Genomic DNA, 27409 nt, shown 5'->3' with positions numbered 1-27409 from the left:
CCATCCCCCCCCCTCCACTGTCGGAGTTGGCAGAAAGAAGGGACTGCGGGGGCGTAGGGCCGGCGGTGCCTCACATACTGTGGCATGTGCACAGGACTCAAGGGGGCACCAGAGCCAGCCCTACAGGATCTGCTAAGGGGAGAAAAGTTCTGGGAACCGTGCATGGTGGCGTGCACTCACCTATAGTGGAATGGACATGGGCAACATCTCGAAGAACATCAGTTTCTGCTAAGTAACCTTGCTTTTCTTTCAAAGAGACCACCAGCAACTGGAAAAAAAAAATCACACTTTTGCCTGAAAATTTTGAGTCTATATAGTTGTAAGTAACACCTAAGTTTACTCTAATTGAAATAAATTAGTGAAAAAATATTTCATTTTTAATTTATTTTGTGGATTTGACAGCAATTTAGGTATAGGCAGTTTTACTCCTGTAAACATCAATGGGGCGCAGAAACCTCAAAATAATTAAAAAATTCAGGACATACTATTTAGAGGGTGCTCTGACAGAAGCTGGATTTTTTTAATTAATCTATTTTTTAAAAAAATCAAGTTGAATTTACATTGTCAAGTTCCAATCTGACTGAATTTCCTGGTTTATAACGGTGGTTTTTATTGAGAATTAAATGAAACTTTTGAAGGGTTTAAATTAGTTTCAAAGGTTTAAATTAAACTTTTGAAGGGTTTTAAAGAAAAATTACATAATTAATATATGTTCTCAAGCTTAACACCAGTTTAACAACTCTGTCTGGAAATATAAATGAGAAAGTACAGATTTTTGTGAATTATATTGACAGGCTATTTTTTAAAATACAAAAAATACCTCTCTTCTCAATTTCTGCTTTATCATAGTTCGGCCTCAGTTTGGCCCCTTTGTCTGCCAACAATGCTACTAGTGCCTGAGTTACCACAAAGTTGGGCGATGTTATAAGCTTGTTCTCTTCTGCAATTCCCCGCAGAAAGCTTGGCAAAAATTTTCTTTGAATTGGATCATCAACTGTAGTCAAATTTACACCAGTTGCAGCAGAAATCAAGTTCTAAGAGAAAGGCAATCAAGCAAAAAAATTAAATTTATCTAAATGTTTTTAGTCAAAAATCTTAAAGATTTTTCAAGAATCGCAGTTTACTACTTGTAGAGATTATCATTTGCTAACCAACATCCTCTCATTATTACATACAAAATGGAATTCAAGGCCTCTATTCCACAAACCGACTGGCCTGAATGGATCCCTGTGCCATTGTGAAATATGTTGTTTTCTGGCTTGCAGGTTCAGGGACAAAGAGTTTAATGTATTGTTGTTGTCATCAATGTCAGCTAGGGAATTTAATCTACTGGAGAACTTTGAAAGCTGAGAAAATTGTGGATGGGAGAAGCAAAAACAAAAAATGTAATAAAATCAATTACTCCATTTCATAGTAGTTAGTTCCTTCACATGCATTCACTCCATAGTCAAAACAACGAGTCCTGTAGCACTTTAAAGACTAACAAATTTAATTTCTGCAGGCATAAGCTTTCGTGGGTTGTAACCCACTTCGTCAGATGTAAGGAATAGAAAACACATAGGAGGTATATATATATAGATATCCAAGTGTAAGGAACAACAATGGGGAAGGCAGATATAAGCAAAGTCCATTCAGTTAGAGTAGTTGAGGTATATTCATAACCATTGATTAGGAGGTGAGAATGTGTGAACCGTGACAATTACTTCTTGAAATGAGATAACCATTCCAAGTCCCTATTTAAACCCAGTTTGATTGTGTCAAGTTTGCAGATGATTCCTGGTTCTGCAGTTTCTCTTTGAAGTCTGTTTTTTAGTTTTTTTTGTAGAAGTATGGCAACTTTCAAGTCAATTACAGAGTGTCCTGGGAGACTGAAGTGTTCTCCGACTGATTTATGGATGTTGTTATTTTTTATGTCTGATTTGTGTCCATTTATTCTTTTGCGTAGTGACAGTCTGGTTTGGCCAATGTACATGGCAGAGGGGCATTGCTGGCACATGATGGCATATATTACATTAGTAGATGTGCAGGTGAATGAGCCCCTTATGGTGTGGCTGATGTGGTTAGGACCAGTGATGGTGTCACTAGAGTCAATGCATGGGCAGAGCTGGCAACGGGGTTTGTTGCAGGGGTAGGTTCCCGGGTTAGCATTCTTGTATGGTGTACGGTTGCTAGTGAGTATTTGCTTCAGGTTGAGGAGCTGTCTGTAAACAAGGATAGGTCTGCCTCCCACAGCTTGAGCGCGTGAGGGATCATCTGCTAGGATAGGTTGTGGATCTTTAATGATGTGTTGGAGAGACTTTAACTGGGGGCTGTAGTTGATAGCCAGTGGTGTTCTGTTGTTTTCTTTATTGGGTCTGTCCTGTAGTAGGTGTACCCGTCTGGCTCTGTCAATTTGTTTCTTGACCTCTCCAGGTGGGTACTGTAGTTTTAAGAATGTTTTATGGAGATCCTGTCGGTGTTTGTCTCTGTCTGAAGGATCGGAGCAAATCTGGTTGTATCTTAAGGCTTGGCTGTAGATAATGGATTGTGTAATGTGTCCAGGGTGGAAGCTGGACCCATGAAGATACGTATTGCGGTCAGTTGGTTTTCGGTATAGGGTGGTATTAATGTGATCATCTTTTATTTGTATTGTAGTGTCTAGGAAGTGGATTTTTTGTGTGGACTGGTCCAGGCTGAGGTTGATAGTAGGGTGGAAATTATGGAAATCCCAGTGGAATTCTTCGAGGGACTCTTTGCAGTGGGTCCAGATGATGAAAATGTCATCAATGTAGCGTAGGTAAAGGAGAGGTGCTTGGGGACGAGTTTTGAGGAAGTGTTGTTCTAGGTCAGCCGTAAAAATGTTGGCATACTGTGGGGCCATGTGGGTGCCCATAGCTGTGCCACTGACTCGAAGGTATAGATTGGCTCCAAATCTGTAGTAGTTGTGGGTCAGGACAAAGTCACAAAGTTCAGCTACCAGGTGTGACATATCAACATCAGGGAAAACATTCCTGATGGTTTGTAATCCATCTTTGTGTAGAATGCTGGTGTAGAGAGCTTCTACATCCATAGTGGCTAGGATGGTGTTTTCTGGGAGATCACCAATGGATTGTAGTTTTCTCAGGAAGTCAGTGGTATCACGAAGATAGCTAGGAGTTCTGGTGGCATAGGGCCTGAGGAGAGAGTCCATATAGCCTGACAGTCCTGCTGTGAGAGTGCCAATGCCTGAGATGATGGGGCATCCAGGATTCCCAGGTTTGTGGATCTTGGGTAGCAGACAGAATAATCCTGGTTGGGGCTCAGGGGGTGTGTCTGTGTAGATTTGTTCCTGTGTTTCTTTAGGGAGTTTCTTCATTAGATGTTGTAGTTTCTTTTGGTATTCCTCAGTGGGATCGGACAGTAGTGGCTTGTAGAATGTGATGTTGGAGAGTTGTCTGGCAGCCTCCTGTTCGTAATCCGATCTATTCATGACAACAATTGTGCCTCCTTTGTCTGCTTCTTTGATTATGATGTCAGAGTTGTTATTGAGGCTGTGGATGGCGTTGTGTTCTGCATGGCTGAGGTTATGGGGTAAGCGATGTTGTTTGTTGACAATCTCAGCTTGTGCACGTCGGCGGAAACACTCTATGTAAAAGTCTAGTCTGTTGTTTCAACCATCAAGAGGAGTCCATGCAGAATTCTTCTTCTTGTAGCGTTGGTAGGAAGGTATCTGTGGGTTAGTGTGTTGTTCAGTGGGGTGGTGGAAATATTCCTTGAGTCGGAGACGGCGAAAGTAGGATTCCAGGTCACCTCAGAATTGTAACGTGTGTGGAAATGGTAGGGCAGAAAGAAAGTCCCCAAGATAAGATGGACTCTTCTGCTGGGTTAAGTGTATAGCTGGATAGATTTACAATATTGTTGGATGAGTCAAGGGTGTCATAGTTGTGGTCTCTTGTGGCATGTAGGAGTTTAGATAGTTCAGAGTCCTTTTTCTTCTGCTGAGAAGTAAAGTGAGTGTTGTAAATGGCCTGTCTTGTTTTTGTAAAGATCAACCATGTGGAAATTTCTGTGGAAGTTTGGCTTTTCATGAGATTATCCAGCATTGAGAGTTCTTTCTTGATCTTTTCCTGTTTGCTATACAGAATGCTGATCAGGTGTTCCATAGTTTTTTCGAACTCCATAGTCAGTGGAAGCAAAATCAATAATGATTTTGGTGCTACAGAGGTTATAGATACACGACACCTTGCTACATATACTCGCTTTTTTTTCTTTTTTCAAACTTGGTTCCACTGTAATGAGAATGTACACCTCTGGCTATAGTTGACTCAATAAAATGTAGGTAATTTGTGTAAACAAAGGTTGCTCACTTTTAGAGAGACCTGTTTAAGCAGCAGCAATTTAAAAAAAAAAACAGATTCATGTTTTTCTCGGCAGATATACATCCCTAGCACCCAAATAAAGATACATAAAATTACCAACAGTAAAATATAACCTTGAACTAAAGCATAAGGGAAAACTCCAAAGAAGGCATAATCTCTTCCATTTTACTTTCATCTAGATTCTTTTATAAAAGAAAGGTGATAAACATGATCAAGCAACCCATTGGCATGGAAAAAACTTCTCACATCCAATTGCATACGGTATGGTGGAGCATACGATATCATTGGCATGTTATTGCCTTCTTTATGTAAACCATTTCTCACAATTTGGCTCACATATAAAAGAGTAAAATACCAGAGTTTTAGGCAAACGTTGTATAGAATTAACAAACCTACCTGTGTACATAACTGTACCAGCAGTTTTGCAGCACTAGGAGTATTTGATGCCAAGCAACCTACAGCTGTACTCAGGTAGGCCAGGCAAGATATAGGCTTGCTTGTTTTACTATGTACTCCTCTAGAACGCTCTGTGGAACAGGACATGGTGGAAGGACTTGTGGAGAGGCCTGCTCTCCCTGCTGCAGCCAGGCACATTAATCGAACCAAAGTTCGGATATCTGTTAAACCCAAGGACTCAAGACCAGCTGCAAGACTACAACTGGACCCACTGTCAAAAATGAAAAAAAATGCTTTAGTTTTGTTTTTTTTAATATTAGGTACATAATAGGAAATTTCATCTTGCATATAATGTAAATATTAATGTGGTTTAGTAATAAAGAGAATACTGTTCGTTTGATTAGTGGGAAATTATTGCCCTGAAAAAGGGTAGGAGAAAGGAAGTACTACCTCCAGTTTACGGATACAGAGTCCTGATCTTGCAAACATCAATGCGTTTAACTTTAAGAATGTGTGAAGTTCCATTGCAAATCAAAGGGATTACTCATGCTTAAAGTTAACCACAGAGATAAGCATATGCAAGTCTGGGGATTAAGTAACTTTTTCGCGTCTGCATCTGCATCCTAAACACCCCCATGCTGTGGTATGTATGAAGGCCATAGAAGAACTCTGTACAGAGCCAGGAATTTAATCCTGATCTCCTGAGTTCAAATCAAGTGCCATAATCACAAGACCACCCTTCCTTTATTGATTTAGTTTTAGAAATTCTAACATCTGCATTTCTATTTAGACTACAAGGACTATAACGCTCCAAGGCAGGGACCATATTATACTGTGTGTTTCTATACTTAGGCACTAATCTCAGTTGGGTCCTCTAGGCACTAACTGTTATACATCAAGGACGAAGTGTCTTTTATGGAGGGAAAGTGAAGAAACATGGCAGACTAGGTAAGAGATGGGACTCCAAAGAAAGCCCTCCTCATAAAAACAGCACCAGATTATTTAAAATTAATAACACTGGCCCCATCAGATAACAAAACTGAATCCCTAGCAAATAGAAGTTGATAACTAAACTCAAAGGAGATAGCGAATGTCACAAACCTGACAGACAATAGTGAGAGTGCTCTCATAACCATGGTTCTTGCAAGAAGCACTTGGGCTGCTGCTGTCACTCTTCTTAGTGCCATAACACGGTCATGTGGATTTACTAGAGCAGCAGCTTGTTCCCCCAGGGTTATCCTGCCAGAAGAGCTTTTTTCTATGGAGCCATGACAACCTTGAAAATAATAACATATTGATACAACACAACATCTAAATTAGCGTTGAACAAAAAAAAGACAATTATAGCTGATCATAGAGTACTATTAAACACAAAACTATTGTACACAAATTAATATAAGCTTTACAGATTTCAGTTTGTGATTCCTTATAAAAACTAAGCGTTTGTATACTCCTAAAGTTCCACACACAATTTAGCCTTTTCTAATTTTCAACTACAGATTGGGAACAATTTGACAACAGCCAAAACGAATTACAGAAAACCTTCAAAACAGTGGGCTAGAGACTTAGCCCTCACTACTACAATCTGATCTCCTAGTGTGGCCGCCCTCCCCCGAGAAGTCCATTTATGTTAACAGAACTCCCCCAAGGCCTCAGGGGGTCCATGCTAGTGGAGCTCATTGCAGGCCTGAGACCATAGTGTTAACAGAAAATCACAGGTTTAAGTCTTTTGTTAATATAAAGTGTCTTGTCCCTCCATCACTACAGCTTCTCTTAAAAAATAGGGAAAATTTAAAGCCTGACTGCATTTCCTGATGTTGGGAGGCTGGGCAGACTGTCTGACTCATGATATCATAATTGCACCTATAAGCATATACAAAAGAAAACAAAACGTCTGTACTTTAAATTAGACTTGAAATAGACTTAGTTCTCTCAAATTTACCTATCTGCATCAAAGTCTCCTCCATACTGTTGGTCGCTGTGACCATTGCAACTGATGCTCCCAGTGGATCACTGTCAGGGAACTGAACTGCCTCAGGTACAATACGGCGATCATTTAAGCCCAGGGGTCCAGCCAGTAACTCAAACTCCTCTTCTCCTGTCAGCTTTTCATCTTCATCAACATCCAACATATCCCAATCTTCTACGGTTAGAGAAATAAACTAGGGTTAGGCACAAAATCTAAACTAGTGCTATCAACTGTGCAATAATGGGATGTATTTTAAACAACAGTGTTTGTGCACATAAATAATTTTAAGGGATTTAAGAACACAGCACTAGTGTCATAAAAATATGAACTGCAATCTGCATCCTGATTTTCATTAAAAACAACCTGCACATTTAGAGGCTTGTATAGGTACAGGAGAATTGAAATGAAAAACAAATCTAAATTTGCTACATTTGAACAATTGTTTTAATTTCTTGGTATCAAAAAGCTGTATGGATAACATTTCTCAAAAGTAAGCGGTGTAATGTTATGTGACCACTTGCAGCATCAAATTAACTAGTTATTTTTATATCCTTTAAAGTACAGAAACGAGAAACTCAAACCAGCAGGTTTAGTGCCAGAAGATTCCAAATGCTCCAGTTAGTGAAAAGTCTAGACAGAGAGGTGGGCTTTAAATAATGCAATAAAGAAGTGTCCAGGCTCATGCTCAGATGTATATTCAAATGGAGTGAGTTCCAGAGACAGTCACTGGGAATGCTTTGCCCCCATATTCATTACAAAGAATGATGAATGTGGTTTTGGGCGTTACTGGGAGTTATAGGTCCATTTTTACTCTTTTCCCTTTTCAGGGGCTATATATATAAATATTTTGAAAGAACAATTTAAAAGTATGATTTTTGTCCTAAAAACACAGGTCATTCACTCTGTGATTGACACAGAAGTCAATTAATGTAGTGCTGCCCTCCTCCACTTTTATCACTCACCTTGTGGAGTGGAAACATCATAATTTCCACACCCAGGGGAACTCAGCGTCTGGTGGAAGCTGAATTTGCCCCTGTAACTGGGTGCTGGGCTTCAGGCATGCACCTGAGCTTCCCCACTCCCTATTCCAAAGCTCTGCCCTTTAAGGCTGAAAGGGCTGAGCTCAGGAAGCACATGGCAGGTGACTGCAAGTTGCAAGCAGGATTTGCTATAAACAGAGACAACCTCCCCTTAGTAGAGAAAGTCCCAGGACCAGGGAAGAACCGGGTGGGATTCTCCATAGGAGCCAGGAAAGGGGCTACCTAGCAAGGGAAGGATATGTCCTCTCCCTTTATCAGTTAGCAAACAGCTGGAAAGTATTATTTTGAGCCCGTGTGTCTTGTGTTAATAAACCTACCCTGAAGAAAGGGATGTGGATATAAACTTGAGCATGAGGGCTTTATTTGGACTGCTCTGCCGGCAAACCTGCTCCCCAGCATACAGTCCATGATTGCAGAAACTGCTATTAAAACTTTTAGCACAACCAACCAAACCACCAGTCATTTTATGTACTCACAAGTCACAAAGGGCAGGAGAACAGATTTTTTTATTTAGAATTTTAAAAATGAAATTAGCCAGAAGAAAATATTAGAACTATTTTAAAGTACAACTTGTAGTATGCTTTTCATAGCAGATATATTTGCATGAAAGGAGAGATTACTTACCTTGTACAGTAACTGGAGCTCTTCAAGACGTGTCCCCCCTCTGGGTGCTCCACGTGAGGATGTGGGTGTGTCTGCACACTCTTGACCAGAGATTTTCATCTGCAGGTCTGCATCTGCATTCTAGACACCCCCGTGTTGTGGTATTAGGGCATACGGGTAGGGGTTGACCTGCTGCCAACTCAGTTTCTTCTCAACCACGCAGTCCAGTGAGAGATTCCAAGGTGATGGGGAAGGAGAGTAGGCAGTGGAGCACCCATAGGGTTACACCTCCAAAGAAATCAAGTTACTGTACAAGGTAAGTAACCTTTCGTTCTTCGTCAAATAGTGCCCGTATGTATGCTCCACATCAGGAGACTTCCAGGCAGTACCTTCATCATGTAGGCAGCTCTGGGTATGTCTACACCGACAGCAGCAAATTTGCTGCCGACAGATCAATTTATCCGGATCGACTGAGCGAAAGTGAAGACCCGCTCAATCGATCCAGAAGTCGATTTAGTAAAACCACCTCCCCAAAAAGTGTAGCGCTGCGTCGACGGATATGTATTTCCCGTCAGCACAGTACAGTGGAGACGGCACGCTAAACAGATGTTACGAAGTCAACAAGAGTTACGCAAGCCACGCAGAGTAGCTTGCGTAACTCCTGTCGACTGCCGCCGAATTTTGCTGGCAGTGTAGACCAGGCCTGTGAGGACGTGGATTTAGTATGGATCATAGGATAGTCACCGTAAGCTACATTAATTCTGGAAGCAGGCACGAAAGCGTAATGCTGATAAGACATGCGAGTCATAGACCTAGTGGCTGTCCTGCAGATGTCTGAGACAGGTATATTTTTGAGAAGGCCTATAGAGGTAGACTGAGCCTTGGTGGAATGAGCAATTAACTTTACCTTTCTGCTGTTGAGCAGCACCTTCTGAACTTCTGCAGAGCAGACTTGCTCTATACCAGACAGCCTCAGAGTAGCCACATCTTGAAGTGAAGCCCCAATAGATTGGTGAGGATAACTGATCAGAGCTTCAGGGAAGACAGAGTGGCAGCTGCAGAGCTTTTTCTTACTAAATCTGGGCTTTTTCCAAGGAAGTGTTCAGCTGGTCTGGTGGGCTGATAGTGTATTGGGCAAGACCATTGAGATGTCTATGATTTGCTATATTTTCTTTTTGTTGCAGCTGTATAGATGTCCAAAGCCTGTAGTATCACCTTGGAGTCTTTAAGAGAATGAAGGGACCCATCCACAGCATCACTAAACAACTTAGGTCCCTCAAAGGGAATATTTTTGACAGTTTTTTATACTTTCCAGGAGAGGTCAGAAGAGTGCAGCCAAAAAGCTCAGTGCACTAATACTGCTGTAGCCATAGAATGTGAAGCTGCGTTGGCAGCATCAAGTGAGGCCTAGAGAAACCCCTTGGCAACTGTCTAACCTTCTGTAATGAGGGCTTGAAATTGTTCTTTCTGCTCCTAAGGCAGATGTTCAATAAAAGACAAGAATTTTGAATAGACTGTGAAGTTATATTTTGCCATTAGGCCTTGATGATTACCTACTCTGAACTGCAAAGAGGCCGAGGAGTAACCCTTGGGATCCCAAAGGTCCATCTGCTTTAGCTCCTTATTGGATGGTATTGAATGGGATCGATGTTATCTGCTCTGGCTGCTAACAGCCATAACAACCAGAGAGCGGGGAGCATATCTTACATTTGGAGGGGATGAGCCTCTCTGAGGGAGTTGAGGGAGCTTCAGTGTCTGTCACTGCAGAGAAAAACAACTATGCCTGATTTGACAAGGTCTGAAGCCTGGGGTCTTGGCCATAACCCACATCTGAGTCCATGGATTGAGGCCTGGGAAAAACCCAAAAGCCAACAAGCCCAAGAAGAAACAAGGAGAAAGGGGGAACGCAGCCCTGCCAAAGCACAAACTGTGCTAAATAACAGAAACAAAGAAAATAACTAAAAAGTAAGAGAAAAAAATAACAGAAAATTAAGCAAGGTGTAGCAAGCCACGTGGCTGACAAAGGGACACTGCAATACTCTGTCTCAAGCCACAGGCATTGAGAAGAAACTGGACTGACAGCAGGTCCACCCTTCCCTACATGAGTGTTTCTAGATTGCAGGCACGGATTCACGGACACTGCTGACAAAAATCGCTGATCAAGATTGCACTTTCTGCACATACTAAGCAGTGTCCTTTGGGTGCTCCATGTTACAAAGTAGTAGTATATTTATGAAGAATTAAAAAACATGTAACAAAAGTTTCATAAAAGTAACATGTATCTTCAAAAACTTAGAGTAAAGAAATACCTTCATAGACACTGTCTTGCTTGCCTATTAAGTCAGGAGCCTGGCCTTTGTACCTGCACCAAACAACAAGAATATTTTATTAAGAGGATACTAAGTAACAAAATGGCTCAAAAAACAATGATATATACATATATTTTTAAAAATACAACTTTATCACACAGTTGTGTAATGTGTAAAATGTTTTCTGAGGACTGCTACTCAGGAACAATAGTCTATATTCAATAAAAACCTTGTCAAGTCTTATAGCATATAACCTTAAAAAAAATCAATTTTGTGATATTGAAAAAAAGATCCAGTGCTAGTACTCCTAAAAATATTTGCTTGTTTCTTGGTAAAATGGACTTAATTGGGCTTGAATCTAGGCTCCAAGAGTTGTTTCTTACATGTATTTTAGATTATTATTAAAACCTGACAGGATTTTATTTTCCCTTTCCACAAAAGGTGTGGTCATAGAAAGATTGTAAATCTCAATTAACACCAAGAGTTCTGGTACAAACTGTAATGCCAGCAAATCAAATTCTTCTTAAGTTGCATATGTTGATGGATGTTTTCAATTCTCCCCCCATTTCCCAAACCTAATGAATGAAATTTCCCATACCTAAATGAAATCTCCCACCACAATTTTCTTCTGTACCTTTCTGATGTTGATGTCTTGGATTTACTTTTCAAGGCCAAATATTTCTCTCTGCAGCTGCCACACAATAGGTAGTATGGATTTCCACTTCCACATTCACCACCAAACCATCCATCCACATAGGAACCATTGCTACGATAGCCTTGTCGATTTGCACTACGACCACAGCCAGGATGATTTCTTTTCATGTGTTGATTGAAGCTGACAACACTGGATTCACACAATTCACAAACTACCACCTCTTCTCTGTCTTCAGACTCACAAACATGCTGTATAATATGATTTTCATATAAAATTACTAAGTATAGAATAAATATGTTCATATTAGAAATAAAAGTACTCCTATTTTACTTCCGTGATTTTTTTTTTAAATCTACGTTTATTGAACGTACATGATAGTATTTGTGCTATAGGTATTAATAAGAAGCAGACCAGAGGTGGATAAGTTAGTTTGTGGGGAGACAGGAACTTTCCCTTTTTAATTGTAGTACAACATTCCCATAAAAAAATCTTATTCTTGTGCACTCTCTCACCTTGATCAAGTCCAGTTTAGCTAGCCCTACTTTCTCATGTGTAATAACTCATTCTTCAAAAACAAGTATCAGTAGTCAATCTTTCAATTTATGCTTTCACAAGATACACAAAGGATGATTTTTAAAAAAGGGGGCGGGTCTGTCCCAATATCAGAACTTCTGCCTCTAAATTCCTTACAATCTAGTCCTCAAGCATCATTCTGCTTCAGCCCATCAAAGACTGTCTTTATGAGTTATCCATTCCTCCCTTAAAATTTGGCAGTCTGAATATAGAACAGAGAAAAAAAATCTAACAACTGTCAGATTGTTGGCTTCTACAATCAGTGAATGACACTGATTACTGCTCAAGTCAACACATTCTGTACAACAAGGTGTCTGAATTTGGAACTCACTGATCTAAGATGGCAATTCTACCACAAGCTGGTACTACTGTCAAGAATCTCAACTTAGACAGACTTACTGGGAACTTAAATACATATGGCCAACTTTTCAAATTCTGCTTTTGAAACTGTACATAGAAATATTTGCATATCAACTGAATATGCAAGTCAGGTAACCGCATGATTTGGGCATAAAAAATACACAAGCTTGGACTAGGCATGCTAATTCGCAAAATCAGCCCACAAAGCTGCACACACAACATCTAAGTAAACTGCAGTTATTAAATTTACCAATCCCATTCTAATTATAGGGAACATTGAAAATACCACAATAAAGGCAGAACCTACTGTAACCTGAATAGCAAGACTGAACACAGTCACACTAAGGGTATGTCTATACTGACAGCAGCATAGTCGCTGCCGCTAGATTGATCTTTCTGGATCAATTGAGTGGTCAGTGTAGACTCGCTCAATCGATCAGGAAGTTGACGGAGTAAAACCGCTGCATTGATAGGAATGCAGTTCCCGTCAGTGCAATGCAGTGAAGATGCCGCGCAGAAGGGAAGCACAGCAGTCGATGGGAGTTATGCAAGCTACTCTGCATAGCTTGCATAACTCCCATCGACTGCTGCCGAATCTCCAGGTAAGTGTAGACCAGGGCTAAGATAGCACGTCTAATTCACCTGTAAATTACACTGCTGTAAATCAGGACTCTCTCTACTGAAGTTAATGGAGTTACACAGGTGAGATGAGACTCAAACCAACTATATCAACTTTTGCTAAACATACTAGCAATATTATAGGACACTTTCCCAAAAATGACAAAGCCTCTCAATCCTCTTCTTATAACTACACTGAAAAGAAAAGGCTAGTGTGAACTAATGGTTCCCTCTAAATACAGAAAACAAACTTTCATTGCTATAAAGAAGATACAACTGAACGATGAACGGGAACTTTATTCCATTTCACTGGACAGTCTCCCCTATCAATTTTGTTTGTTCTAACTGAAGAAAAGTTAGCAATTTATTTATCCTTATAATGCTTTATCCCACATAAATTTAGCAATCTAGTACATGCATTTGTTTTTTAAGATTGGATGTCATGACCAAAATCATTTCACTATTGTAGCACTTATCCCTTTTCTTACGGAAGAAACTAATGAAGTATGTGCAGAGGAACACAGCAAGAATCAAAGGAGCAAATTAGTTGTGTACAGCTCTCTTCTCATTAAAGTGAGGCTACAGACATCAAAATGGCTTTAAGCAGCATTATGGTTTACCAACTCATTATGTTCAAGCAGAAAGCTATTAATGCAATGTGTTATTTTAATTTTAAAAATATGATTTTGCAAAAAGCAGTAAGTAAGTCAAAGCAGCCCCAGCTGCAGTCACACACACCCAGGTAGGCCAATCCAATACCTCTGGGATCCACATTCCCAGAATATCATTATCACTGGCCAGGTCCTGTCCAAACATTGCTTCCATTGCTTCATCGTCAAGGTCAATTTCTAACTCTTCATCCAAGTTGAAGTCATATAAGGCTCCTGGATCTTGCTGCAAAGATATTCCCTCTCTCCGACTCTGATTTCTGTGAGCCTGTACGGAGCGGTATAATCCCGCTCAAATCAAAGAGAAAACATTCTTTACTTTGCATGTAATTAAAAAGATAGCACATTCTAAAGCTTTTTAAAAATACTGCTAGTAAAATTAATATATTTTTATTCATTATTGCATAAAAGAAATTAAGCTAACTATATACTGACGTATGTATGAGCAGGATTTATATTTTTACAGCTTCACATTAGGTACTAAATACCTTCTCGCAAATTTACCAAATGAAGAAAGATATCTGAACCATTTTAGTGCACTTACCAGCACGTGCTAGCAATGTCCGGGCAGCTAAGTCAAATTTGTGTCTCCTTGTTACTGCTGACCGACCTCTTGAGGGGGGTCCACTTCCAGAAGCTGCATTCTCTGCATGATCCATATTATCAGGACTGGGAGAATAGTTTGAATATTCAACAGGTAAACCAAAAACATTTTTTTTTAAAGTTATGGATTATTTGTGTATATTAAGCATAGTTTTTACCAAAAAAAAGTGAAGACACTGATGGTAGTATATTCCATTCTCTCTCCCCAAAAACGTAACCTCAGAAATTTATCATCCTGCCACCACGCTTGTTTATACTGTAACTCTCATTAATAGTGAAAAGGAGTTACATGCATGTGTTACATCAGCAAAAGAACACATGAAGGCCAATGTGTCGTTCTTAACTTACTCTGTGCGAACTAAATATTGCAGGAATCTCCTATAGCGTAAACTGGGAACAATAGAAATATCAACATCTATTTATCTCCTCAATCACTCTCACTCTTTGACAAAACTAAGGATATTTGTATGGAAAAGTAATCTTTAGATGTGTGACTCCTAATTATTTTTCACCTGAAGTTAAGCCTCTGTGATATCATAATTATCACTAGAGCCAATAATTGTGACACCAATGGAAATATCTAATCAGGTTTAAGCAACCAAACAAGAAACTCTGAAGACACAATGACACTGTTTTCACACAAATACTTCCTACTAATAAAAATCTGAATGGATCAGGACTAGGATTTATGAGATAGGCACAATTTTTTCTATATAAAATGTTTTCCCCTCACAATTTTCAGTATCTGCTCATTAAAGGACAGAATCATTCTTATGAGATAAATATCAATATGAAACCAAACAAAACACAATTCTTTCCTTTCTAGAGAACAGAGTTTAAATATGACTCAGGTCAAGAGTTTGATTAACATTTTGGGCTTTAGTTTAGTTCCTGGTTGATTTATCTCTTCATCATAAAGTCACCACCTAATTTAGCACAATCGGCACAACTGACAGTGCTATTGACTTACAGGTATTAACACTTATCCCTTCTCATAAGTGGGCCATAACTTAAGAAGTAATGGCAAGTAATGAATGCAGTGGTATTATAAAGCTTAGGGAGAAAACATGTATGAGCACTACATTTTAAAAAACGAATGAATTAAAAATCAAATGAATTTTCTCTTTTCATTGTAGTCAGACGATTAATATCATTTAACTTTCTTGGAGGGGAGTATATTAAGAAAAAGGTAAACTGAGTAAACAATACTGTAAATAAACATATACAAAAACTAATTTACTGACAATTCCATTTATGTGTGTATATATGTTACAAAAATAATTTCAAGTGCTATTTCTGAGTTTTTTTTGGCAACAACCAAGCTGCTGTAATATCAGCAGCAGGGTTTGTGCAAGCAGAAGGAAACTACATTTTACCTTTCGCTGAAACCCTCCTCCATTTCAGTGGCATCAGCCGAAGGGATATCTCCTGGTGACTGTAAATAACATTGGTCACTAGATTTTCCACTGCTTCCAGAAACTATTGTCCCATGATGTGAATCTGCAGACTGGGGCTCTTCATCTTCATCATTCCCAGGATGCTCTATCATCCACATGGCCAGCACTGTTATATTTTGAGCATCTGCTTCTCCTCTTGCACCTGAAAAGCAAGAAAATCTTACCTTATAATTTTATATCACTGTTGATGAAAAAAATCCATTTACTCTTTCCATAATTGGCCACGGAATTTGAGAGTTCAAAGCTTATAACATACAGCGTGCCATTAAAAAACTGTGTTTTCAAGTGTAATAGATATTATATAACAAACAGATCACCTGTTGCTTCCATAGCTTTTGCAATCTGCCTAAGAGAGAATCCCATTTCTAACAACGGAACAGCAATGGCAGGTGGAGGAGGGGAAGTTGAAAGCCGACTACTTGGGTCTGACAAAGCTGAGAGGAAAAACGAAAAAAAGTTAACTGATGATTGCGTAAATTATCAATATGCTTTTGCCTTTCTTTGGTCTTTTGCATTGCATCAGGCTTCTTTAATCATTTAGCAGCAATCCATTATTAGTTGAGGATTAAGAATTAAAGAAAATTTGTTCCCTGATAATGTTCCTTCTAACATCTCCACTAGTTTGCAGCACTGGATCATCCCCTTTCTGCAACAAAACCAGAGAGAGAGAGTTCCTCTCCCTTTTATTGGCCAGATGATGGTTTCCAAGACTATATAAACATATACTTGATCTATTAAGATCGGTGCAATGTCAACATTTTGAATTAATTTCTTTATATACGTCCAGTTGAAACCCTACCAAACTACCCTTAAAAGGGTTGGACTAAAGTTCAGCTTGGTTGGACTTGGTTCAGAGAATCAACAACCTTCAGGAGATCACATCAAGATATTATGCCATAAATAGCAGCTACAGCAGTGGTCTCCAAACTTTTGGGGTCACATCCACCTTACCTGGTCCACACCCCCTGAGGAGCCACAATCAGGAGCCAGGGTGGAGTCAAAGCCGCAGACAGGGGCTAGGAGCCAGGGTCTGAGCTGCCGCTGGGGCGGGGCCTGGAGCTGGAGCCGGCCAGGAGCAGAGCATGGGGGCCAGCGAGTATGGGGCCAGATGGGGCTGGGAGTGAAGCCCGCGGCAAGGAGTGGGACCACAGCCCGGAGGCAGGGCTGGAGTATAGATTGGGACAGAGCAGGGCTGGATGACGCTTCCTCCCTGTCCCCAGTGGGGGGGCTGGCCCAGGCCTCACCACACCCCCTAAAGATTCTTCTGCACCCCCCTAGAGGGCAGCACCCCACAGTTTGGACACCTCAGTTAGAGACACTGGCATGGCTGCTGAGGATACTTCAAAGTCTCTTTGAAGGGTATGATCTATATTCCTGCAACAGAGTCTTCTAAAGGAAAAAAAAACCTCACCTACTGAGAAGAATGGTTATATCCTTGAAAAGACCAACCTCTCTCCAAGAACTACTGCCCCAGAACTTAGAAGAAAATAAAAAAGGATTTACTCATTACTTGCCATAAAGGTGAGGATTAGTGTCTGAAAGCACTAAAGTAGCAGGAGAACTTGCTGCCACCTAACCCTAATGCTGAAGGCAAAGCACGTGGAGAGAAAAAAAAAAAAAAAAAAAAAAAAACACGAGGCAGCCTAATGGCTGAACAGACAAGTTGCTAAGCAACTGTCTGAGTTGCCGAAAGGAGCACTGCAGAAAGGAGACAACCAGAACTATGAATTAAAAAGATGTTACGAAAGAAGAAAACATGTTATATACCTCTATCCTGCATCATTCTGGAATTTGAAAAAAGTCTCTCCTCCTCAACACTGAACATCAATTCTAGAGGAGAGATTTTCATTTAGTTTTCACGTTAGTCACTCAAACATATCAAGTGACTTTTTCTTAATATTATATTATTATAAGGTGAACATTTTACTGAGTGATGTCACTGTTAACTCTTACATCAGGAGGAGTAGGGATTTCCTGATGCAATGTACAAATTCTAATAATGGCACTTCCAACTGGATATCATCATTCTTTAGATATGAGGAAAGTAGTCAGAAAAAACAGTGCTATTTAACTAGTCTATTCAGTTTCCACTGTTTATATGGAACTCAAAATAGATGCTTGCCCCTGTAACTCATTGAGAGGATTAAGTAGAGAGACTTTCAGAAATATATAGTAATGATGGATATCAGTAAACAAATAAATACTTTCTAGTGTTATATAAATGGCATATTCTAGCTTGTGGTGCATCATTCTTGAAGTCTGTTCTGTTAAGCAACTCTGTGAGCAAAGACCAAACAGAAACTAAAATAATATTCTTTTTCATTATTTTTCAGAGTCAATAATATCACCTGCTCATTCTTGTACATGGCTATCAGTATGCAATGTATTCAACTACTTATAAACACCAACGTTAACTTTTTTTTTGCTAGCATCCACATTTGCTGGCTTTTAGTACTAAGATCTCTGCCATAAGATTTTGTTACGAGATGCACCCTTAATTCTATCAAAATGTAGGCTTCAAATTAGTTAATGATGCCATTAAAGCCTACACTGAACATACTTAAATTTATGAAACTCCTATACTTCCTACTAAGTTATTTGTTGCTTACAAATATACCTGTACGATTGGCAGGCCTTGCGGACTGGGAGTCAGGAGAGGTCAGACTTTGCCTCCTTCCCACCTCATCAGAAGGAGATGTTGGTAAGGAGGATATTGGAGGAGTTTGTGCACGTCGTGTTGGAAGTACTGTAGTGGTTGGGTAACTGGAGAACATTTGCCTTTCAAAAAAGGAAAAACATATTTAAACTACACTACATCGCCACACTGTGGAAGTCTTGCATTATGCCTACCGTTAGCTAGCATTAACCTAGTTAGAGAGAGGTTGGGCACTTAAGGTAGCATGGGCAGTTGCCTTTGACAGCAGAACCAGGGCAGTTTCATATAAGGTTAGGGGGCATAATTCTGGTGGGAAGGGCCCTGCAGGGACAGCACAATCCCTATGCTGCAGCAGGGCAGCTCTGTTCTGCAGTGTTCCCCACCGCACATAGCACAACAGCACATAGGAGTGGATAGAGGAAGGGTATGGGCTAGATTAGGAGATCCACCATCAGAAACATTCTTCCTTCCAACTCCCTAGAACATCTGCTCAGTGCTCAGCCCACCTATCCTGGCCGGAAGATTTGTCCTTTAGGATCTGAACGTTCCAAAATTGGAAGTCTTCCAGTTACTACCTGCCTCAAAGCAGCCCCTAAAGATTCCTAAGAAGAGGGAAGATTGGTATGTATCTGCCGAAGCAATAACTCAGAACTGAATTCCATTTAATGAAAAGTAGCTTTCCTTCTTCATTATGAATAGAAGATCTATCCTGTCGTAGATTAACTAGCAGTAACATGCAGACAATTCTCTTGAACCAAAGCCTGATCCAGCTTCAGAATCAACAATGATTCATTAAAAGGTTAAGTGTTGGCCACCATTTAAAAAACAACCCAACAAACAAAAACCAGGACATGAGGAAGGGTATGAAGGAGGATATAAGGAGGCATTTTTTATAGCCTCCAGTTCCAGAACATTCAGATCCTAAGTGTACAAGTGCCCCCTAACAGCTTTACTACTACTAAAAGTCCAGTGGCTTCTGAGGTATGTTGAGAGACATATAGCCTATATCTATAGAAACAATTCATGATGGAGAATAAAAGTAACAGAAACTAGAAAGAGCCACCCAACAGGATAAAAACATTAAAAAGTAGTATATCAAAATGACCCACTTGAGCTAGTAAAGAAGAAATCAAATGTATTTTTTTTTAAAAAAAAGTCAAGCACTTTACCTAAGAAGACTAAGAGGCATAACTGCAGGTGATTCTGAAGCTGGCACTGTTTCAGTATCTGTAACTGGAGTAGTAGCAGTAGTAGTATCCTCCAGAGAGCTACTCATGAAAGACGTAGTACTAGAAGCAGATGGACTGGTAGTAACTGGTGTTTGGGCCTGCTGAGCTTGGTCACTTTCTTCTGCTTGCTGATCTACTTCTGTAACACAAAAAGGACGTTATAGGAGCATTAAAATAATGCTACAGAATGAATGAGTGGCTCTACCTAGGCCTTAAGTTTTGTGCAACGGTTTATTTCCCTTAAAAATTCTCTCATTAGAAAGGAGAAATAGTGGTGTTTATAAACATACACACATCCAGATGCAGTTTACAAAAATATTTCTGCCCAATACCTTGCTGACTTAGGAAAATATGTTGGTCAGCTCATATTATTTTCATAATAATGAAAAGTAGGAACAAAAACCTTTTTTTTTTTTTAAGATGGGAAGAGAGGAGAGAAAAAGCTCCCTTCTTCATTAGATCTTATTATAGAAGCTATACTACAGCAGTTCCCTTTTGTCTGGGAGATCAGGTTTAAGAGATTAAGACATGAAATTTCTGGTGTGGAAACAGTTATTTATAGAAATTAATATGTAAAATAAACTGTATAGCTTCCCATAGCAAAAGAATTTAGACATTAAAGAAGTTTCTACATCTAAGTCATTTGGTTCTTTGCCATTTTTCATTTATTTGTTCTTTTTAAAATAAAACAAAAATAGAGGTTCAAAATCTTGTTATTTAATTGCCTACAACCAGGACAGTGATAAGTAGCTTCCCGGAAGTTGCTACAGTGTCATTCTACATACACACACACAGATTCTAAAGACTAAAAAGCAATACTATTTGTATTTTTTCCTTACCCCTTCAAAGTCAGCATTACATCAGCTAATTCCAAAAAACTCTGCTCATTGAAGGTTTAAACATCATTGGTGAACTATGTTCAACACATTTTTTCTTAGTCTACACTGACCACTAAACCATGGCCGGCCATGCTAAAATCAGGTAGACCTGTGTCGCAATATAATTTTACTAATAAATGTAGAAGGGGAAAATCTATCTTTCAAAGTTGGGTGTAAACACAAAATCTAAATCTATTTTTTTTCTTTCTACAGTGATGCACATTCCTCCTGCATCTAGCTCTGAAAGTGTACCCTAAATTTTAATATACATTTTAATAAGCTAAGTAAATGGGGGGAAAGGGGAGGGATCATCAATGTCTATAAACGCTACAGAATGGATATGATTTGCTACCTTCCTTAATTTTGCTGGTTGAGATTATCACAAGTCTCAACTAATGTTGAAATATAAGCCAATTTGTTATCTATGTCTGTATTCAAGCTAATTTTAAGTTAACTCTGATTAACTTAACAAATCTATATATTATCATAACTTTAAAAAGGTACCTTGTTTAATTTTGCCACCAAACTGGTCCTCCAACAGCCCATGAACCACTAACTTGTAGATCATGGCTTGTGCTCGTTCCAAATCTGCTAGTCCTAGAGCTCTCTTTATTGGTGAACGCATGACTGCCCGTTTAACCATGTGTCGCATCAGGAACTGCAATGCAGCACGCATTTCAACATCTTCGTGAACAACTGGAGAACTAGCACAATCAGAATTGTGACCATTTTCTGCAAGGACTTTTGGTATCAGTAGTAACTCAGCATATTTACTACAACTAAGAAGAGCACTAAGCGATTTCATAGCACCAAGGTAAAGATAAGATAACTGTACTGCTCTGATTTCTGACTGTACTACATCGTGATTTCTTGGTATGTGTTCATGATTCTTTCTTTTTCCTTCTATGGGTTGATGCAGGGACTCCATACCTAGTGGTGATGGTTCTAAAGAGAAGGAAGCTATTTCATTTTCTGACTTGGAACTTGTAGTGATAGGTCCTTTGATATCATCAGCACTTAGTAGTGATCGCACATCTGATCCAGTGTCTCCCTCCATTTTCTGTTCAATGTCCACTTTATCTTCAGTCTCATGTCTGTGTTTTTTCTCATGTCTCTTGGCACCTTGTTTTCCCATGTCTTCATGAATACCAGTCAGATAGGTAAGGTCCAGCAACACAGTAGCTGTCAGTCCACGGAATCTTGCAACATCAAAAGGCAGTGGTTCACAGGGCTCCAGATTATACAATGGAGTATCACTAGGCGACCAAAAAGTTGGGAAGCTTTAATAAAGATCAGAATGACACAGGAAGAAGCAAGTGAGGGATAGACAAGAGGAAAGTACAGGAAATAATGTAGGCAAAATAAGACGTAAACTATAGTTAATAAAATAACTTAAATGAATTGACAGTCTAAAAATTAAACGTAAACAAAGGAAAAGAAATGAGATTATGATCAGAAAACGGGGAGATATGATACTCAATGCAAAGGCAATGAGACATGCATGGGTTTTCAACAATGAATGTTAAATTCCAGAAACTTCATATAATTCATCAATTACGTAATGACAAGTTTCTGCTTCATTATTTTAAATGTTTTAAGACATCTACGATATAATTTCTTATACTTATCACTTAAGCCTCTGATAATTGACTTAAGCCAAATTTTATCTTTAGTTTATGAAGGACACATAGATAATGGTGAAAACTCCTGAACTTTTGCAATGTTAACTTCAAGCTGCTGCCAATGTTTTATCAATTTCACTCTACTGCTTGTCTATTTATTGACAAGATGCCTAAAACTGATAACCAGCAACAGAAGCATCACTAGCAAAGCAGGGAGCAATTCCATCACTGACTATGAGCCTGTCAGTTTTTAAATAGGTCACTAACAACCATTCCTGCATTCTAACAATGGAAAATTCAACTGAGGCCTACCATGTATGTAGGAGTTCCTCCCCCTGGGTGACAGATTCTTATTTTAAATATTACCACAGGAGTCACTGCCTACATCATAAACAGGGCAAAGAGAAGAAACCTGAAGGTATATATTTTCCACACATCCAGTAGATTTACAAATTTAGAATCTTCCCTACAGATTTTTGATATCCTCAATATTTTCTAAAACATTTAGACTTTCTTTAAAAAGAGAAAAAGCTTCAGTTTCCAACCCTCGTAATGAAAACTACATTTTAAACAATAACCAGTGCAGTGTTGTGTTACTGAGACCTTGTCTATATACAAATGAATATTGCACCTGCTTAAATATATTTTAAAATTGGTGTAAACCCCTTCCGTGGACTCACTCAAATCTGCTTACAGCTGATTTAATTTGGTAACTGAATTAAGTGAAATCGATTTTGTTAAACTGGCACTACTTTTATGTATAGACATGGCTTTAGTCTGCAGACAGACTGAGGCCAGGTCTACACTTACCTGGAAATTCGGTGGCAGTCAACGGGAGTTACGCAAGTTATGCAGAGAAGCTTGAATAATTCCTGTCAACTTCGTAACTCCTCTTCTACACGGCGTCTTCACTGCACTGTGCCGACAGGAAATGCGTTCCCGTCGACGCAGCACTATGCCACTTGAGGGGTGGTTTTATTGTGTCAACTTCTGGATCAATTGAGCGGGTTTTCACTGACTGCTCAGTCGATCCAAATAGATTGATCTGACAGCAGCAAATTTGCCGCCATCAGTGAAGACATACCCATACACAACAGTTCTAAGAGGTGTGAACAGCCACCATTCATTTAAAAAAAGAATTAAACTTTTAAATGTAATTATGCCAAGAGTCAAAAGAAATTTATTGGTGATGAATTTCTTTAGAAGATTGGTAAGCAAGCCATTTCCAAAAATATACAAATATAGGGAAATTTAATTTTGTGCAGAAAACACTCAGCCAATTGCATAAAGATGAATGTAGGACGGGCAGAGTGGCTGGAAAACTCCATGAGGTTCTCCTCACAGAATTTTCTTCAAACTGTTTCCATGTAAGGGAGACACTTAAGGGTCTCTAAAGAAGGCAGCAGGTGCAGCCACCCAGCCCTGCAGATTCATAAGATCTGTTGGGAAGGAAACTCCTAGCCTGATGAAGGGTCAAATGTAATGTTGTTTCTTTAGCCCTCCCAGGCAGACCAGAGCATTAGTAAATGCTACTTCAAAGCAGCATTAACTTAGATGTGGCTATCCACCACCTTGAGACGAAAGAATCATCCCACCTGATGGCTTTGTTCCCTCCTCAAGCCTCATGGATTTCACCATAATGACCCAGGCAGGAGAGGACAATGCAGCATAGCCACCACTTCCCAATTCTGATAAACCAAAATAGAGTCTCTGCCATTTGCAATGGCAACCTAGCCCATTATTTAAAGCAAAAATGCAAGCTATGCAATAAAAGTTTGTATCCAAGAAGCTGTAAATTCAGAAAGATAACATTAATTTATTAAATAATCCTATATATAACTTTAAATATAAGCAACACTAATGTCAAATGTAGCTCACAAGCACATGGATGTCTTCAAATTAGGACATGTAAAGTCAAAATTCAGTTTAAAAACTATCTAATCATTCCAAACGACAATTATATACTGGATATACAAGGTATATTTTATTTCTCTCAACTCAAACTGCAACTGATTTGTTTTTCAAATGAGAATTCTTGAAAGTTGCTTCAACAAGCTGAATGCCCAAGCATCTACTTTAAATTTAAAGTTACTAGTGACTGAAAATTCATGTTTCAGATATAAAACATGTTACTTATGAAGTTTTCTAAGCACTAAAAATTGCTAACTAGTGCAAAGGATAACTGAACACACTATACCTGACAGTAACCTCTGCTTCATCCCACTGGACCTTAGCAGACGTACTGCCCTCTTTGACCACTCCAAGTAAAGTGGCATGGCGTCCAGTTTGCTTGTGTACACATCGGCCTCCGACTCGAAGACCAGCATCAACTCCACCAATTACTGCAAGCACAGGCCACACCTCTACACAGAGAGTCTTGAGCTGAAGTTCTGAGAGGTCTGCAAGACCATGCCTACTATGTTTATTTTTCTCATCTTCTTTATTCTCTCTCTCTTCTCTCATGTCGTTCTCATCTCGGCTTTGGACTGAGCGACTTTTCTTCAGTTTTTGACCTGCTTCTTTAAGGCACATTTTGATTTTGTGCAGCCGTTCCATCATTTTTTTATTGATGCAATGCGTCCAACGGTCTGCACGATGAAGGATGCGGATAAGTTGGATAGTGGCCTCTGCCAGCACTGCAGCAACAGGACTACAGATAGGGTCACCAGGAAGCAAGTCTCTTGGTGTGCCACGCATCTGCATAACACATATTTTCACCTTAGTGTTTAAAAAAAAAAAAAAAAAAAAAAAAAGGTTCACAAAGTTATGCTCTCAAATTATGTTTGTAAAGCTTATTATAATACTATAGTCTTTTCTGCTGAATTGAAAATTAACATTTTTGTCTTTTTGTGTCACTCCCCCATAAATGTACCACCATGTTTCTTGGTATTGAAGAGAAAACACACCTGCACCTCGAAAACAAACTCCAATAAAACTGTGAAATGCGGGAACTAAATAAATTCATGGTTTCTAAGAAAAGAACTGTAGGTAGTGCAAAATATTCCTAATACTGAAATTTGCTCCAATTCTATTGACAGATATCTGGGTACAAGATTCAGGTCTTATAGGACATTGGTTCTCAACCAGGGGTACTCATACCCCTGAGGGTAGGCAGAGGTCTTAAAGGGCGCACATCAATTTATCTGCCTAGTTTTACAACAGACTACATAAAAAGCACCAGCAAAGTCAGTACTAACTAAAAATTCTTACAGACAAAATGAGAAAGTAAGCAATTTTTCAGTAATAGTGTGCTGTGACACTTTTGTGTCTTTTTATGTCTGATTTATGATTTATGTCTGATTTTGTAGTTTTTAAGTGAGGTGAAATGGGTATGCAAAACAAATCAGACTCCTGAAAGGGGTACAGTAATCTGGAAAGTGAGAACCACTGTTATAGGACGCCGTTCAGGTTTATCAATAGACTGCAAAACGTAGGAATTTAACTAAGGTCTACCACTTATTTTTCTGGTAGTGTAGTAGCGACCCAAAGTTCAAATAGCATAATGAATAATCAGTGGTATTCTCTAGATCAGCCAAAAAGCATTCAATATTTCCATATAGAAGGACAGGTAGGAAAAAATAAGCCTATATGACCTGTTACTGTTATGCAGATATAAATTTCAGTTACCTTTTCTCCTGGATTACTGCTATAGAACATTACACAAGGGTATAATTCTGCTGCATCCACATCTTCAAAAGCTAGTTTTGGCTCCTAGTTAAAAACAAGATGAGAAACACAAACTTTTAAAATAATAACAGGTTTTTAGAATTAGACAACTTTAAGTAATTATTTTTACCTCTTTATAATCTTTGCAAATAACAAAACTAACTTTTTTGTGGTTTTAGCATCAGACATATGTTACCAAATGCTTACAACATTACAAAGTTACTACAGGAAAATATTAAACAAAAACGAAACATGGAAAACGGTAAAGTACCTCTCCATTTTTACCAAAGGAAATAGTTCTAGCTTCCATATCTAATACACATGTGATGAAATCTCCCTGGGTAAAACTGGACAGGGTCAAAGTCTGTTCCCCATTATGGTAGAGGTTACCACTGTAGGCTCTATACAGCCACATATCTGAGGTAGTGCGATGGTTAAAGTCATGTACTGGCCAGCGAGACACTCCTACGCATGTGCCTTCATTGCCTCGATTTTCCTTCACAATATAGAACTAGAAGGATTTAAAAAAAAAATTAATACCACGGCATAATTCAACATACCAATATAATATTGAGCACAGGAATTATTATATGCAAACAGTCAGGAGAACATATCCTTAGTGCAATATTTAAGGACAGTTTTAAATATGTTATGTGCAAGCTAGCAAAATTTCCATAAATTAATACCTTTAACACACTGATTGACCACACTTTTCTTGCCTCTAAAATTATATTTTTCCAACGACAAGTTCAGTTGTTAATGAGTGATTTATCTTGGTCTACTAGCAACCATTATAATTGAATATTTGGACACCAACAGATATATCAAAAGTTCATGTTAACTTTTCCAGAGAGAAATCAAATACCAGATCGCTTTCAATTTAAGAAGTCTGTATGTATATTTACAAGTTAGGAGGTAAGATACAGTTGAATTGATATTAGTCAGCAAAAAAAAAAAAAAAAAAAAAGTTTCACTCAAGTTTAAAGTGAATGATTTAACCAAAAAAATGCAAAATTGCTATCCTCAGAGAGAGAAGATAGAGAAACAAACAAAACAAAAAACTCCATATGTAATGTAACTACGTTAGTAACAGAACTACTCTGGATGATTTGTTAGAGTGACTTTGTCTAACTGAGAAATGTCATTTACCTGAAAGCAAAAATTATGTATTCTCTGCCTGGAGAAATTCAGATCTATGTAGCTTCATATGGCAGTGTGGCCCTACTTAAAAAGAACAAACGCTACATAGTGTGTGCGCATTAGCCTATGTATCTATAACATCCAGTGAAAGTGTCTGTGGAGGTCCTCACAACAGGTTTTCGTAACTGATTTAGGAAAGCTTTGCCTTTCTCATCCAGAAGCTAGCAGAGCTTCATGTAACACAGATCTTGACTGGATAATACAGGGGAAGCCTTGAGCACTAAAATCATCCTTTGTTGCTATCATGTTTTGGCCTTTTTTTTTTAATCCGTTCAAAATTTATGGAAAAAAAAAATATATTTTTTTAAAAAACTAGTTCTATTTACAGCCACTAATCTGGTCCAGACCAAAGAGTCAGATTCCGATACCTTTGCTTCTGGCCCTATGTGTTGAAAGGAAGGCATCATGCAAGTATTTTTGTACCAAATCAGTCCTCTGAGAGTCTGGAGATGGATCTTAGACAAAGGCGAGAGAAATTCAATACAGTATTCAATAGTCTGCAAGTGGCATACAGATGGTTAACAGGCAGTGAAAACAGAAGAATTCATACGATCTTCTTAAGAAGAAAGG

At 38.9% G+C, this 27409-nt stretch overlaps 1 protein-coding gene across 13 annotated transcripts in view; it reads right to left on the bottom strand.

Annotated features, from left to right (window-relative positions):
• Positions 1-27409, bottom strand: part of HERC1 (HECT and RLD domain containing E3 ubiquitin protein ligase family member 1) — a 193508-nt gene that overhangs the window by 45626 nt on the left and 120473 nt on the right. For 9 of the 13 annotated variants that reach the window (XR_010917376.1, XM_067534599.1, XM_067534596.1 and 6 more), the window contains exons 35-51: positions 25911-26150; positions 25601-25684; positions 24171-24691; positions 20856-21631; positions 19414-19612; positions 18206-18366; positions 17356-17418; positions 15906-16022; positions 15508-15730; positions 14073-14197; positions 13599-13819; positions 11289-11557; positions 10655-10707; positions 6676-6876; positions 5835-6009; positions 4734-5004; positions 821-1034 (exon numbers count right to left, since the gene is read on the bottom strand). Coding sequence is in view for 12 of the 13 variants with exons in the window: in XM_067534599.1 (XP_067390700.1) it covers positions 821-1034; positions 4734-5004; positions 5835-6009; positions 6676-6876; positions 10655-10707; positions 11289-11557; positions 13599-13819; positions 14073-14197; positions 15508-15730; positions 15906-16022; positions 17356-17418; positions 18206-18366; positions 19414-19612; positions 20856-21631; positions 24171-24691; positions 25601-25684; positions 25911-26150 (3913 nt within the window). In the remaining variant the exon portion in view is untranslated. The remainder of the gene's footprint in view (positions 1-820; positions 1035-4733; positions 5005-5834; positions 6010-6675; positions 6877-10654; positions 10708-11288; positions 11558-13598; positions 13820-14072; positions 14198-15507; positions 15731-15905; positions 16023-17355; positions 17419-18205; positions 18367-19413; positions 19613-20855; positions 21632-24170; positions 24692-25600; positions 25685-25910; positions 26151-27409) is intronic. The other 4 variants (XM_067534607.1, XM_067534608.1, XM_067534602.1 and 1 more) reach the window with 3 other exon arrangements.

This window comes from Emydura macquarii, unplaced genomic scaffold (assembly GCF_026122565.2).
Source record: "Emydura macquarii macquarii isolate MOO-44397 ecotype Brisbane River unplaced genomic scaffold, CSIRO-AGI_Emac_v2 contig_3451, whole genome shotgun sequence".
NCBI lineage: Eukaryota > Metazoa > Chordata > Testudines > Chelidae > Emydura > Emydura macquarii.
Note: the sequence above shows the minus strand (reverse complement) of the source record. Positions and strands in the feature narration are given on the sequence as shown.